General features: G+C 41.0%; 1 protein-coding gene across 1 annotated transcript; it reads right to left on the reverse strand.

Moving 5' to 3' along the window:
* Positions 1 to 744: 744 nt before the first annotated feature.
* On the reverse strand, positions 745 to 7,074 carry LOC311119907 (uncharacterized protein). Its single transcript, XM_084194559.1, has 3 exons — positions 6,646 to 7,074; positions 4,710 to 4,875; positions 745 to 2,670 (listed from the first exon to the last, which is right to left on the reverse strand). Exons 1-3 carry the CDS (start codon positions 6,682 to 6,684, stop codon positions 1,328 to 1,330), a joined length of 1,548 nt encoding a protein of 515 aa, XP_084050685.1. The 5' UTR covers positions 6,685 to 7,074; the 3' UTR covers positions 745 to 1,327.
* Between the last annotated feature and the right edge of the window lie 5,661 nt (positions 7,075 to 12,735).

The following is a 12,735-nucleotide window of genomic DNA, read 5'->3' on the forward strand; positions in this document are numbered from 1 at the left end:
GTAGAGTACGATCTTACTTCACACAGGAAGCGGCGCAGATCCTAACCCAGGCGTTTCTCATCTCCTGTCTGGACTACTGCAACTCGGTATCATGTTATTAACATTTTAAAAAAATATATTAAATGCTCTTATTACATGCTAAAACAAATAGTGTTGCGTTTTTGCTCTCCTCTGATTGGCAGGTAAGCCATCAATCAACTACAAAGTAGCAGTAGGAGTAGCAGTAGGTGGGATCTCCACTCATAACAATAGTAACAATGCTAACAATGCAAAACAAAACGTTTTACAATAAGATTCACATGGATACATTAATTCTGTGTAACAAATTACCAATAAAAAGTAGAATGGTAAGGTATAAGATATTATCAAGTGTATTTCCAGAGTGAATAGAGAGAAGTTTGGTAGGAGACCTTACTGGCCGTGAGAAAACAGAAGAGTGTGAGGTCTGTGGTTGACATGACCTATAAGTACTGATGGGCAGAGCTGGCTTCCTGTCCCCAAGACACCTCTTCCTAACAACCAACACATCATTCGCTTCACAATAAAAACGTGTGAAAATCTTTCTGGAGAACACTTAATATACAATAAGGAAATAGAAAAATATCACAATTAAAATCCTTTAAAATAAATGCAACAACATAATTTGACCACACTAATAGGCCTATGGCTTCTGTTCTTCCGTATGTCCCATCAGCTACACTAAAACCTGGTTGAAGGGATTGTCTAATCAAGGAGAGACTTTTAGATTTCTTCAAAACAATTAAACTTTATTATTTAATTACTGCAGTAATAGAGTTGGTCAGGAACCACCCGGGAGGTAGTCTCTGAGAACTCAAAGAGCAGAACTGGGTTACAGCTCTTTATTGAAAAGACACATCCTTCTGAATACATGACAAACAGATGTGTGGAATGGGTCAAAAGGTTAGGATTTGTATGAAAGAAATGAATAACTGACAGCAGACAGTACCTGCTGTGAAGACTGTTCTCATTGTATGGAAACTAGGGTTTAGCCCCCAAGACGAGGTTCTTCTTATCAGCTATTCATAACAGATCTCATCCTTGGTACCTTACACACACAGACACCAATTCAGTCTATGAAATGCAGGCTCAGTCAAACCGGAGACATCTCCCTGTCATACACCACTAATAATAGAATGGAATGTGGATGTTGGTTTTATCACCTAGTCATCATTTAATCAGTTGCCAGCCCAAGCTTCAGAGGCTCAACTGAGTTCACACACAGATGAAAGAGTTCCAAGAACCCTATTCTATTGCATAAAACAACCATTCGATGCATAAACAGTATGATAACAATTTTGTAATTATTCTACCATAAAGGCTTCTCTCCTGTATGTATACGTTGGTGTGTGATCAGGGATCCTGAATGATTGAAGCTCTTCCCACACTGATCACAGCTATAAGGCTTCTCTCCTGTGTGTATGCGTTGGTGTGAAATCAGGGATCCTGAATGATTGAAGCTCTTCCCACATCGATCACAGCTATAAGGCTTCTCTCCTGTGTGTATTCGTTGGTGTCTAGTCAGGTGCCCTGATTGATTGAAGCTCTTCCCACACTGATCGCAGCTATAAGGCTTCTCTCCTGTGTGTATGCGCTGGTGTGTAGTCAGGTCTCCTGATTGACTGAAGCTCTTCCCACACTGATCACAGCTATAAGGTTTCTCTCCTGTGTGTATGCGCTGGTGTGTAGTCAGGTCTCCTGAATGATTGAAGCTCTTCCCACACTGATCACAGCTATACGGCTTCTCTCCTGTGTGTATGCGCTGGTGTGTAGTCAGGTTTCCGGATAGAGCAAAGCACTTCCCACACTGATCACAGCTATAAGACTTCTCTCCTGTGTGTATGCGCTGGTGTCTAGTCAGGTCACCTGAATGATTGAAGCTCTTCCCACACTGATCACAGCTATAAGGCTTCTCTCCTGTGTGTATGCGTTGGTGTGAAATCAGGGATCCTGAATGATTGAAGCTCTTCCCACACTCATCACAGCTATAAGGCTTCTCTCCTGTGTGTATGCGTTGGTGTATAATCAGGGATCCTGATTGATTGAAGCTCTTCCCACACTGATCACAGCTATAAGGCTTCTCTCCTGTGTGTATGCGTTGGTGTGTACACAGGTTTCCTGATTTAATAAAGCTCTTCCCACACTGATCACAGCTATAAGGCTTCTCTCCTGTGTGGATGCGTTGGTGTGTAGTCAGGGTTCCTGAACAATTGAAGCTCTTCCCACACTGATCACAGCTATAAGGCTTCTCTCCTGTGTGTATGCGTTGGTGTGTAGTCAGGTGTCCTGATTGATTGAAGCCCTTCCCACACTGATCACAGCTATAAGGCTTCTCTCCAGTGTGTATGCGCTGGTGTATAGTCAAGTCTCCTGATTGTTTGAAGCTCTTCCCACACTGATCACAGCTATAAGGCTTCTCTCCAGTGTGAATCCGCTGGTGAATTATCAGTTCTCTCTGTTTAGCAAAATTCTTCCCACAGTCAAAGCAGCGGTGGTAAAGTTTATTTCCTATAAGTCTCTGCTGGTGTTTATTGAGACATTCTGATCTGGAGAGACTCTTCTGGAGAATCTTCTTGTCAGCATCATGTTGTTGTTGAGGCTCCCCAGATGATAAGCCCCTCCCACTGAGAGAGCAATGGTTAGGGCTGTCCCCTGTGAAACAAAGATATTGAATAGCATGGACATCTGAAATCAGGCTACCTGATGGGACTTTGATAAATGCTGAAAATTGCCAATCTAAATAAACGTACTACCACAGCGACCATTTAATTTTTGAGAAGCATATTTGATTCCGATTTAGGACATAGAAATAGTTTTCACATACAAACTTTGTAAGATGCATACTTTCAGTTTTTCCCGAACTCACCGCACTCGCGCAAAAGGAGGAAGCTTGCACTGCTCGTGCTAGCACATGTGCAGACAAAATATTTACGTGTCCGAAATAATTTGAAAGATTGCTCAGAAAACCAGGTGTTTTTAACAGCGTTTCTTCGATTGTCACCTTAAGCCAATTAAGATAAGCAAAGTAAGGTGTTTACATGACTAATGCCATACTCGGCCTACTGCCATAACTAGTTTAATGTCAAATTATGAGTCATGTGTTGGATTCTAGCTTGAAATAAACCCATTCATGTTACCATACTAGAACTTATTGATTACTTTCCATGTATAAGGAATGTATATGTTGGGGTCAATGGAGGGTGGATAGGAACTAAGTGTATGGAGAGTTACTGAGTGAGACAAGGGGGAGTGCAGAAAGTTTACATTCTGTCGAAACATGTTATTGTTAAATATCATGGCTCCTAAGGAGGGAGGCAAAGGGCAACAGTCTGGTTTCAGTCACTGATAAGGTAAGACAGCCGTGGGTTAGGGAGGACTGAGGAATTCATCCTGAGGTCAGGTCAGATGAAGTGAGAAGAAACAGTCATATTTCACACACATATACTTCCACGCCCACAAAGGTTCTAGCATCAGGCAGGGGCATGACTACAACAGTGAGAGGAACCAATTAAGTTCCTGCCTAGCAACAGAGATGTATTGGCTGTCTAGATGTGCAAGGAGTTGACTCCGCCTAGTAGGAGGGTATAAATATACGTGCTTGTGTAATCATGTCTTTGTCTTTGCAGCTGTATTAACCAGTGGGTGAAGTAACTTGGTTTGAGCTTTTTCTAGTTGTCTGTGAGTTTTTACTCTATTTGTTCAGAACAAACAGAGTAAAAACTATCACATGCAAACATACTCATTGTAAAGCACTAGTTATTTTGTTGCTTTGACAAAGTCATTTCTGAAGATTATAATGAATGTGATTAGTAATTGATTTACGTCTGTCGCTCATTTTAAGTTAAACCCTGTTACTCTCGTTTTAATATAGTGAAACTATTCTTTAAAAAAACATGTTTCCAAAATAAATATTGAACATCTAATAGTCAAATCATACAGTAAAAGCAAGTGAGCTGGTTCTACTCTTTTTGTCAATTTACTGCTGTTTTGTGGTGGAAAACTGAGCAAGTCAACCCTTTTACCCATACATAGACATCCTAGAAATGTTTTAACAATTAAATTTTTTTTGTTTAGATTGCATTCAATTGCCACTCCCTGTTTCACAAAACAACCTTCCATTACTCCTGTCACGAGGGGTTTTATGGCTGATTTAAAGGACTATTTTACCCATGTAATCTGGTGGTTGTGTTTTCAGTAGTCCCCTGTTACGGTCAACACTGTTACTTTATTTGGCACATAGGCACTTAGTGTAGTAATATTTTTATTAAATGTCTTGAGAAGGTAAAATATGTTTTTTTAATTACGTTTTTACAGGTATTTTCATCAATATATAATTAATCAATTAATGACTAAATTGCATAAAGATGGCAGAATTCTTATATGATGCCATTGTTTTAGCACTCTCCACTGAGTTTTGAAACTACGGTGCGCGACACTGTTCAATGTTCCAATAAAATCAACACAATCTACTTCTTTGGATTTTCACATTTCCGGTGTCTTGAAGCTAAAATTGGGATCAGGTTTACTTGCTAATGACCATACCAAAAAACAGTAAAGGAGAGAAATGTACAATACAGTGAACTTAGCAAAACAAGAATTTGTGGTAAGTACATGCGGGCCGCCATCTTTATGCACCTCCACTATTGTTACAGAAGCAGACTGTAGTCTAATCTACACACCATGGTTCTTACTTAATGAAATCAAATCTCCATCTTCCTTCTCTTCTCCTCCTCCTCTCTCAGTTCCACTCTGCCCCGGTGTTTTCCTGCAGTCGACCAGACCCTGCAGTAAAGCGGTACCAGGAGGCGTTTGACCTGGGGACTCCTGGAGGGTGGAGGGGAACGGGCTAGCTTTGTCCTGTTGGCCACAATAAACATTGAACAGTTTATCATGAAACCAAACATTTGATTAATTTAGTCTACACCTCTGATTGATTTGGGTGCATCCCTAGAATATCTCATTTTTCCTGAAATGTTCAATCATTCACTACTTCCACAAATCTAATAGCATTGGGTTGGTGGAGGCATGGGCGGCAGGTAGCTTAGTGGGTAAGAGCGTTGTGCCAGTAACCGAAAGGTCGCTGGTTCTAATCCCCGAGCCGACTAGGTGAAAAATCTGTCGATGTGCCCTTGAGCAAGGCACTTAACCCTAATTGCTCCTGTAAGTCGCTCTGGATAAGAGCGTCTGCTAAATGACCAAAAAAAAAATAAAAAAAAAATGGGCTAGTCAGAGTTTCCACCATATTTATTATACCAGTCATTTCCTTTCAAAACAGAGAGGAAGAGGCTACTTGTGGCTTATTTGATCGAAAATACATTTCGTAATGATTAGGTTGTTACGAGTGTACTGATAAAAGTAGGACACGTGACATGACAGAAACTTTGAGAAAAACACTAGTGCCAGGTCGACACTAGTTACCACAGCCACAAATTCCTAAACCACACCTATTTCAACAATTTACTTTCTTAAAATGTAATATTAAACCTAACCTTAACCACACTGCTAACCTTATACCTGACCCTAACCTTAAAAAAAAAAAGCACATTTCTGTTACATGAATTTATATTGTTGACTTTGTGGCTGTGGTAACTACTGCCTTCCATTTTTCCAGCAATTGGGGTTAAGTTGCTCAAAGGCACGTTGACAGATTTTTCACCTAGTCGGCTCGGGTTACTGGCCCAACGCTCTAAACCACTAGGCTTCCTGCCGCCCCTATTCCAGGTACAGAGTAAAGTAGGGGAGGATGGTAGGAATGGACAGAAGAGAGGAGGCCATCCTTACAAGGCTAAGGGTGGGACACAGCCAGCTGAATAAGTCATTAAATGTGATAGGAAAGCATCCAACAGGAAGGTGTGATTACTGCCAGGAAACAGAGACAGTGAAGCATGTACTGATACAGTGTGGGCAGTATGATAGGGAAAGAGAGAGACTGAAACTGTATGAGGGACAATGGGGTACAGGAATTGAGATTGATAAGCATACTGTGTAGAACATCGTTAGATACAGTCTCAAATATTTATATTTTTTAAGAGAAACAAGGCTGTCATATAGGATTTAGTTCCTCGATCCTTGTCTCTGGCCCACACTCCATTACAGTAGGTGGCGTAATGCACCATAACTTTCGATGACAACCGCCGATACACCCCACAGAAGATGGTGTATTTTCATTGCGAGTGGCCACTTCCGAGTATCTGGTCATATAATGGATAATCTGATTTTCAAATCAGTAGAGGTGAACAAGTGCACACTTTGGGAGGAGGGAGAGATCATTAAGTACTAGACACAGATTCCTACCCATGATATAGTAGTAGGTTACCTTGCTGAAGGAAAAAAAATCCCAACAAGTTTTACAGTCTTTTTTTTGTCCAGCCATTAACTCGAAACAGATGAATGTGGAGGATCACATTTACATTTTAGTCATTTAGCAGACGCTCTTATCCAGAGCGACTTACAGTTAGTGAGTGCATACATTTTCATACTGGCCCCCCGGTGGGAAACGAACCCACAGCCCTGGCGTTGCAAGCGCCATGCTCTACCCAACTGAGCTACAGGGGACAAATATGATAAAAACTAGGCCTGTACATTTTATACAGCAGGCCTATACTGTTAAAAGGAAACCCGACCTACCGGATCCATTGGGAAAGCTATTGTTTCTTCATCAGACATTCTGGCTCACACTGGTCATGCAATAGCAAAATACACAGCTATCTCGATTTAAGAGCTCGTTGCAGAGATATTAGAGAAAGGAGGATCTAGGAATCCCATTCGGCAATGAATGTAGGAACGTATAACGGCTCACCCAGCAGACTGTCGAACAATCGCGTTTACGTTGTCATGTTAGGTCACGCGGTTCCTAAACTAATCGTAACGCAATCCCTTCTCAGAGTCTGGGTATGAGTCCAGAAACCTGCATATTTTCCTCCACAGTAGGTCATGTCACGATTCCAAAGCTATACGATATTACAGAGAACAAGTAAATTATCCCACAAATAGAAAATGATTTGCAATGAAGAAATTCGTCTCCTTCTTCGATGAGGTTTAACGGCGGTTGGCATCCAATTTGTTGCATTACCGCCACCTAGTAGACTGGAGTACAGCTCCCTTATATTTTGTTTGAAAATTAAAATAAAGTAAAGAAATACCCTACCATCTAACACTACACTCACAAATTCAAAAATATTATTAATAATTAACACCACCCTACTCCACTAGTTACATATATTCATTCCTACCTCATGCCCTCAACCAGTGGCGGCTCCTGAAAAAATTCTCAGGGGGGGCAATTTTTCTGATGATTTAGGTGACCTACACACATTTTTAAAAAGATATGTCCAGCAACAACATGAAGACAGGGGCAGCATATAAGTCAATACCAGAAGCATTTATTGACTGATCTCAAAAGTGTTGGCTTACAAAAGCAAAATAAGTTATCACAGTAAAAATAATCAAGGGTGTTCTTTCACATTCCTCAACACTGCATAAACAATATGTATGGCTTTGTAAAAATGAACAACCATATTCTGGCCAATTGTATAGATTTGTAAATATGAACAACCATATTCTGGCCAATTGTATAGATTTGTAAAAATGAACGTGAACAGATTTTTTATTTTTTTGAATGGCAGTACCTTTCAAACATGTCTGCTTGCAGTAAGGTAGCACTCACAAGGTGGCCAGAGAAAGAGAACCTTTCTTTGGTGTGATCCAGGATGGTGTTGCAGACCTCTTCAGACAGCCTCTGCTTCTCCTCTTCTCTCAAAGCTGTTCTGGGTCTTTTGGCTCCTGTTGCTTCTTGCAGCTGCTGTTGAGAGGAGTCCCTGAAGGCAAACAGACCAATGTGTTTGTTGGCTTTGTACAGTATTGTTGTCTATGTGATGCACAGGTATATGCAATGTATCCATGTATAGTACAAATACTTCAGTTCCACTTAAAATGGGCAGGGATGCATAAAGTCTTTAGTGTTTAAGTTAGCCTTTGTGTCTCACATAGCCTGGATGTTCAGCACAGTATACAGTGGTGCTCATAAGCTTATGATCCCATGCTAAAGTTGACTAAAAAGAGGAATAAAAAAGAAAAGAAAATTGGTGTCCTTAAAGGTTGGATTTTCCAACTTTTTTAATTAAGTCATTAAGATCAATTTCCAAAAGATGATTTTTTTATTTTTTTATTCCTCTTTTTAGTCAGCTTTAGAATGTGTTCATACACTTATGAGCACCACTGTACAGTACACATAGTATATAAAATAAGATAGATTACACCACTGGCCATATATAATGAGAATAATGTAATTTCAAACACAAATGCAGTCTCCTTTCATGCATACATTTTCAAATAAAGCTCTGCAATGAGAAAGATCGAATGATATTGTTTAATCTTTATCTTACCTTATGGCCTGCACACTGCTTGCGAAGCTGTCGAGGGCACGTTCGATAAAGACAGCATCGATGTCCTTCTTCTGTAGCTTCTGGTACGGTGGGCTGGTCAAATGAACCCAATGAACCCGTCCGGATGGCTTCAAAACATTCTATGAGGTCGTCTCGATTCTCGTAGACAGTGTTCACGACTCTGCTGTTGCTAACCTCATCGTTGTGGCGGCGGACAGCTAGCCTGTATCCCTCATCCAGTTGAGTGGCAATATTCACTCTCACCAAAGCAGACAATCTCAACCAGCTATCAATGTGGGTCTTTGACAGCTCATTTTTCTTAATCTTTTCTGAAAGATGGTGCATGTCGGTTACACCAGTCGCTGTCCAAGCGTTGCTGTCTGCCGTGGCGCCTTCAGGGTGAAAGAGTAGTTTCTTAGTTACGTTCATGGTTACGTTACGTTACGTATGACGAAAGCGCGTAAGTGCAAGCCCTCAGACACCCATAGAGATTGTATTGAAAGCTCAGAAATTTGAAAAAAATATATTTTACATTAGAGGCTATGAGAGACTTCTGGGCGATTTTCAACCTGACTGAAATCGCCCCAAAACGGGCGGGGACATTTGAAGCACGACTTTAGCCTGATTGGACATTTAGTGGCTGGCAGATCAGACGTGAACACTGAACTACTGTTGCCGTGATATAATTGATTAGAAAAAAAATCCCTTCCTTTTCCCGTTTGGCAGTGCGTCGCCCATATCGCCCTATTGAACACACCGCCCATGCCCTCAACCTGAAATGATAGGACATCACCACTTAACACTCCATGTTAACTCTTCTGATGTCAAGTCTCACACACCCAAATCCCTCTCTGCAGCTGCCACCACAATCTCAATTTTCTGTGACTTACGTTCCATCCCTGCATTCCAACGCTATACGATATTATAGAGAACAAGTAAATTATCTCACGTATAGGAAAATATTTGCAATGACGAAATTCGTCTCCTTCTTATTCGTTGATGTTTAACGGCGGTTGCATTACCGCCACCTACTAGACTGGAGTACAACTCCCTTATATTCTGTTTGAAAAATGAAATGAAGTAAAGAAATACCCTACCGTCTAACACTATAATTACAAATTCAAAAATATTATTAATAATTAACACCACCCTTCTCCACTATTTAAATATATTAATTCCTACCTCATGCCCTCAACCTGAAATGATGGGACATCACCACTTAACACTCCCTGTAACTCTTCTGATGTCTCGCACACCCAAATACCTCTCTGCAGCTGCCACCACAACCTCAATTTTCTTCGATTTACGTTCCATCCCTGCAGTACAATTAATAATCATTGTTATAAATGCTAAAAATCTAATCTTACTGAAACATATAATCACTTGTTGGCCTATCCCTCTGTATTGGTACATATAATAATAATAATAATAATATGCCATTTAGCAGAAGCGACTTACAGTCAGGCATGCATACATTTTTGTGTATGGGTGGTCCCAGGGATCGAACACACTACCTTGGCGTTACAAGCGCCGTGCTCTAAAGCGCCGTGCTCTACCAGCTGAGCTACAGAGGACCATATCTACTACTCACCACTCCTCCCCCTTGACCCATCTTCCTCTACTTTCTTCACTGCCTCAGCATACGACAACTTTTTCACTACTCTTACCCTGGAAACCTCAACCTGCCTCTCTCGCACGGGACATTTCTGAACCCCAACCCCATGGGCACCCCTACATTTGGCACTTACCACTACTTTCCCCAATGCTCCATATTCCTTTGTCTCATGTCCTTCTGCACAATACTCACACCTTGGAACCTCCCTCCTGCATACTGCTGCCACATGCCCATAGGTTTGACACCTGTAACATTGTAATGTATTTGGCACATAAGCTCGTACAGTAAAACTGATATATCCTAACTTCACTTTGTCAGGCAAAGACTCAACTTCAAAACTAAAAAGAACAGACAATGACTCTTCTGTTTCCCCACTCTCACCACCCTGTTTGCGTCGCACCAAACGACGAGCATCACAAACACCGGGAATCTTCCCCTTCAGTTGGTCCACTTTTACATTTACTGCTACCCCAGTAATCACTCCTTTCAATGGTGGCCTTTTCTTATTGTTTCCCCCATTTGTGTAAATCTGAGCGCCTTCTCCCTCTGACCAACGAAACACAAACAATTATCACTAGACCACTTCTGGTTACCCTCACCGATTCCACTATACACAAAGCTTTTTTCACCCATCTTGAAACCACAAATGGATCAGCCAAAAGGCAAGGGTCCACTTTTTCCAAAAACGTCACTCCTACTGTCATCTTTATCCTGACCCTCTGTGCAAGCCTCGGCCTCCGAGTACTTCACCACACCAACTACCTCCGATACTTCACCCTCATTCACTTCCATTTCTCCTCCTGTCTTCAGCTCACATTTTCGACCATTCTTCTTTAACAAACCTTCTCCCTTTTTTCCGCCATTTTTAACCGACTCAACCTTACAATCTTCCTCCCTCTCTCTCTTAGACCTCCTCTGCCTCTCTTTTTCCCTCCAATATAAGTCACCTTATGATAATACTGCACTTCTCCTGACATACATCTGTTTCTTGCTTTATCAAGGAACGCCATTTACGAGGCTCTCCCATTTGGCCCACAACAACCTACAAAACATCCAGATCTTCTTCTTCCCTCCTCCTTCCTCTTCTTCTTCAGTGGACTTTAATGGTGGTTAGCATCCAATATCTTGCATTACCGCCTCCAACTGGACTATAGTATAAATCCATTATACTTTAGGGACAGGCAGAAATGTATGCAATTACTGTATTTCCCGGGGTAGGGTCATGCTTTTTCAATTTCAGTCAGGGGGAGATTTTTGTAAAAAAAAAAAAAAAAATCCAGGGGAGGGTCATGCAATTTGTAAATATTGCTGCTGTGATGGCACACTGGTATTTCACCCAGTAGAAATGTGAGTTAATGAAATGTGGGTTTGTTTTCAAATTCTTTGTGGATCTGTGTAATCTGAGGGAAATATGTGCCTCTAATATGGTCATACATTTGGCAGGAGGTTAGGAAGTGCAGCTCAGTTTCCACCTCATTTTGTGGGCAGTGTGCACATAGCCTGTCTTCTCTTGAGAGCCAGGTCTGCCTACGGCGGCCTTTCTCAATAGCAAGGCTATGCTCACTGAGTCTGTATGTACATAGTCAAAGCTTTCCTTAAGTTTGGGTCAGTCACAGTGGTCAGGTATTCTGCCACTGTGTATTCTCTGTTTAGGGCCAAATAGCATTCTAGTTTGCCCTGTGTTTTTGTTAATTCTTTCCAATATGTCAAGTAATTATCTTTTTGTTTTTTCATGATTTGGTTGTGTCTAATTGTGTTGCTGTCCTGGGGCTCTGTGGGGTCGGTCTGTTTGTGTTTGTGAACAGTGCCCCAGGACCAGCTTGCTTAGGGGACTTTTCTCCAGGTTCATCTTTCTGTAGGTGATGGGTTTGTTATGGAAGGTTTGGGAATCGCTTCCTTTTAGGTGGTTGTAGAATTTAACGGCTCTTTTCTGGATTTTGATAATTAGCGGGTAATGGCCTAATTCTGCTCTGCATGCATTATTTGGTGTTTTACATTGTAAACTGAGGTTATTTTTGCAGAATTCTGCATGCAGAATCTCAATTTGGTGTTTGTCCCATATTGTGAATTCTTGGTTGGTGAGCGGACCCCAGACCTCTCAACCATAAAGGGCAATGGGTTCTATAACTGATTCAAGTATTTTTTGCCAGATCCTAATTGGTATGTCGAATTTGATGTTCCTTTTGATGGCATTTGTAGCGTGGTTCGTTCTGCGTTGTGTACTTTTACTTCTGATGGTTGGATCATTTTTATTCGACCTGCACACGAAGAGACAACATACAATATGTCAGCCCTTGGTGCAGTCACAGCTCTCAGGCACATAGAAACTCACTCAAACACTGTCCCAAATACTCACGAGTTACAATAGGTACCCTAATTAGCAAGCTCGTGAAAGTTGTTAACATAAATCGTTTATATTGTCCACATAGTAACAAAAACCTATAGTTGCGTAACAGCACTTTGTGTAACTTTACCACAGTTTTATATTTAATTTTTTTTATATATTTTTTTATTTCACCTTTATTTAACCAGGTAAGCCAGTTGAGAACAGGTTCTCATTTACAACTGCGACCTGGCCAAGATAAAGCAAAGCAGTGCAATAAAAACAACACAGAGTTACATATGGGGTAAAAAACATAAAGTCAAAAATACAACAGAAAATATATATACAGTGTGTGCAAATGTAGCAAGTTATGGAGGTAAGGCAATAAATAGGCT

This window comes from Coregonus lavaretus, assembly GCF_964263955.1.
Source record: "Coregonus lavaretus genome assembly, contig: HAP1_SCAFFOLD_55, whole genome shotgun sequence".
NCBI lineage: Eukaryota > Metazoa > Chordata > Actinopteri > Salmoniformes > Salmonidae > Coregonus > Coregonus lavaretus.

What these genes read in the sequence shown, in the direction of transcription:
- LOC311119907 (XM_084194559.1), bottom strand. Translation starts at nt 6,684, where the DNA reads ATGTCTGATGAAGAAACAATAGCTTTCCCAATGGATCCG. An exon ending in TAGCTTTCCCAATGGATCCG is followed by an intron (nt 4,876 to 6,645) that starts GTAGGTCGGGTT and finishes TGTGGCCAACAG; the next exon opens with GACAAAGCTAGCCCGTTCCC. An exon ending in TGGAGATTTGATTTCATTAA is followed by an intron (nt 2,671 to 4,709) that starts GTAAGAACCATG and finishes TTTGTTTCACAG; the next exon opens with GGGACAGCCCTAACCATTGC.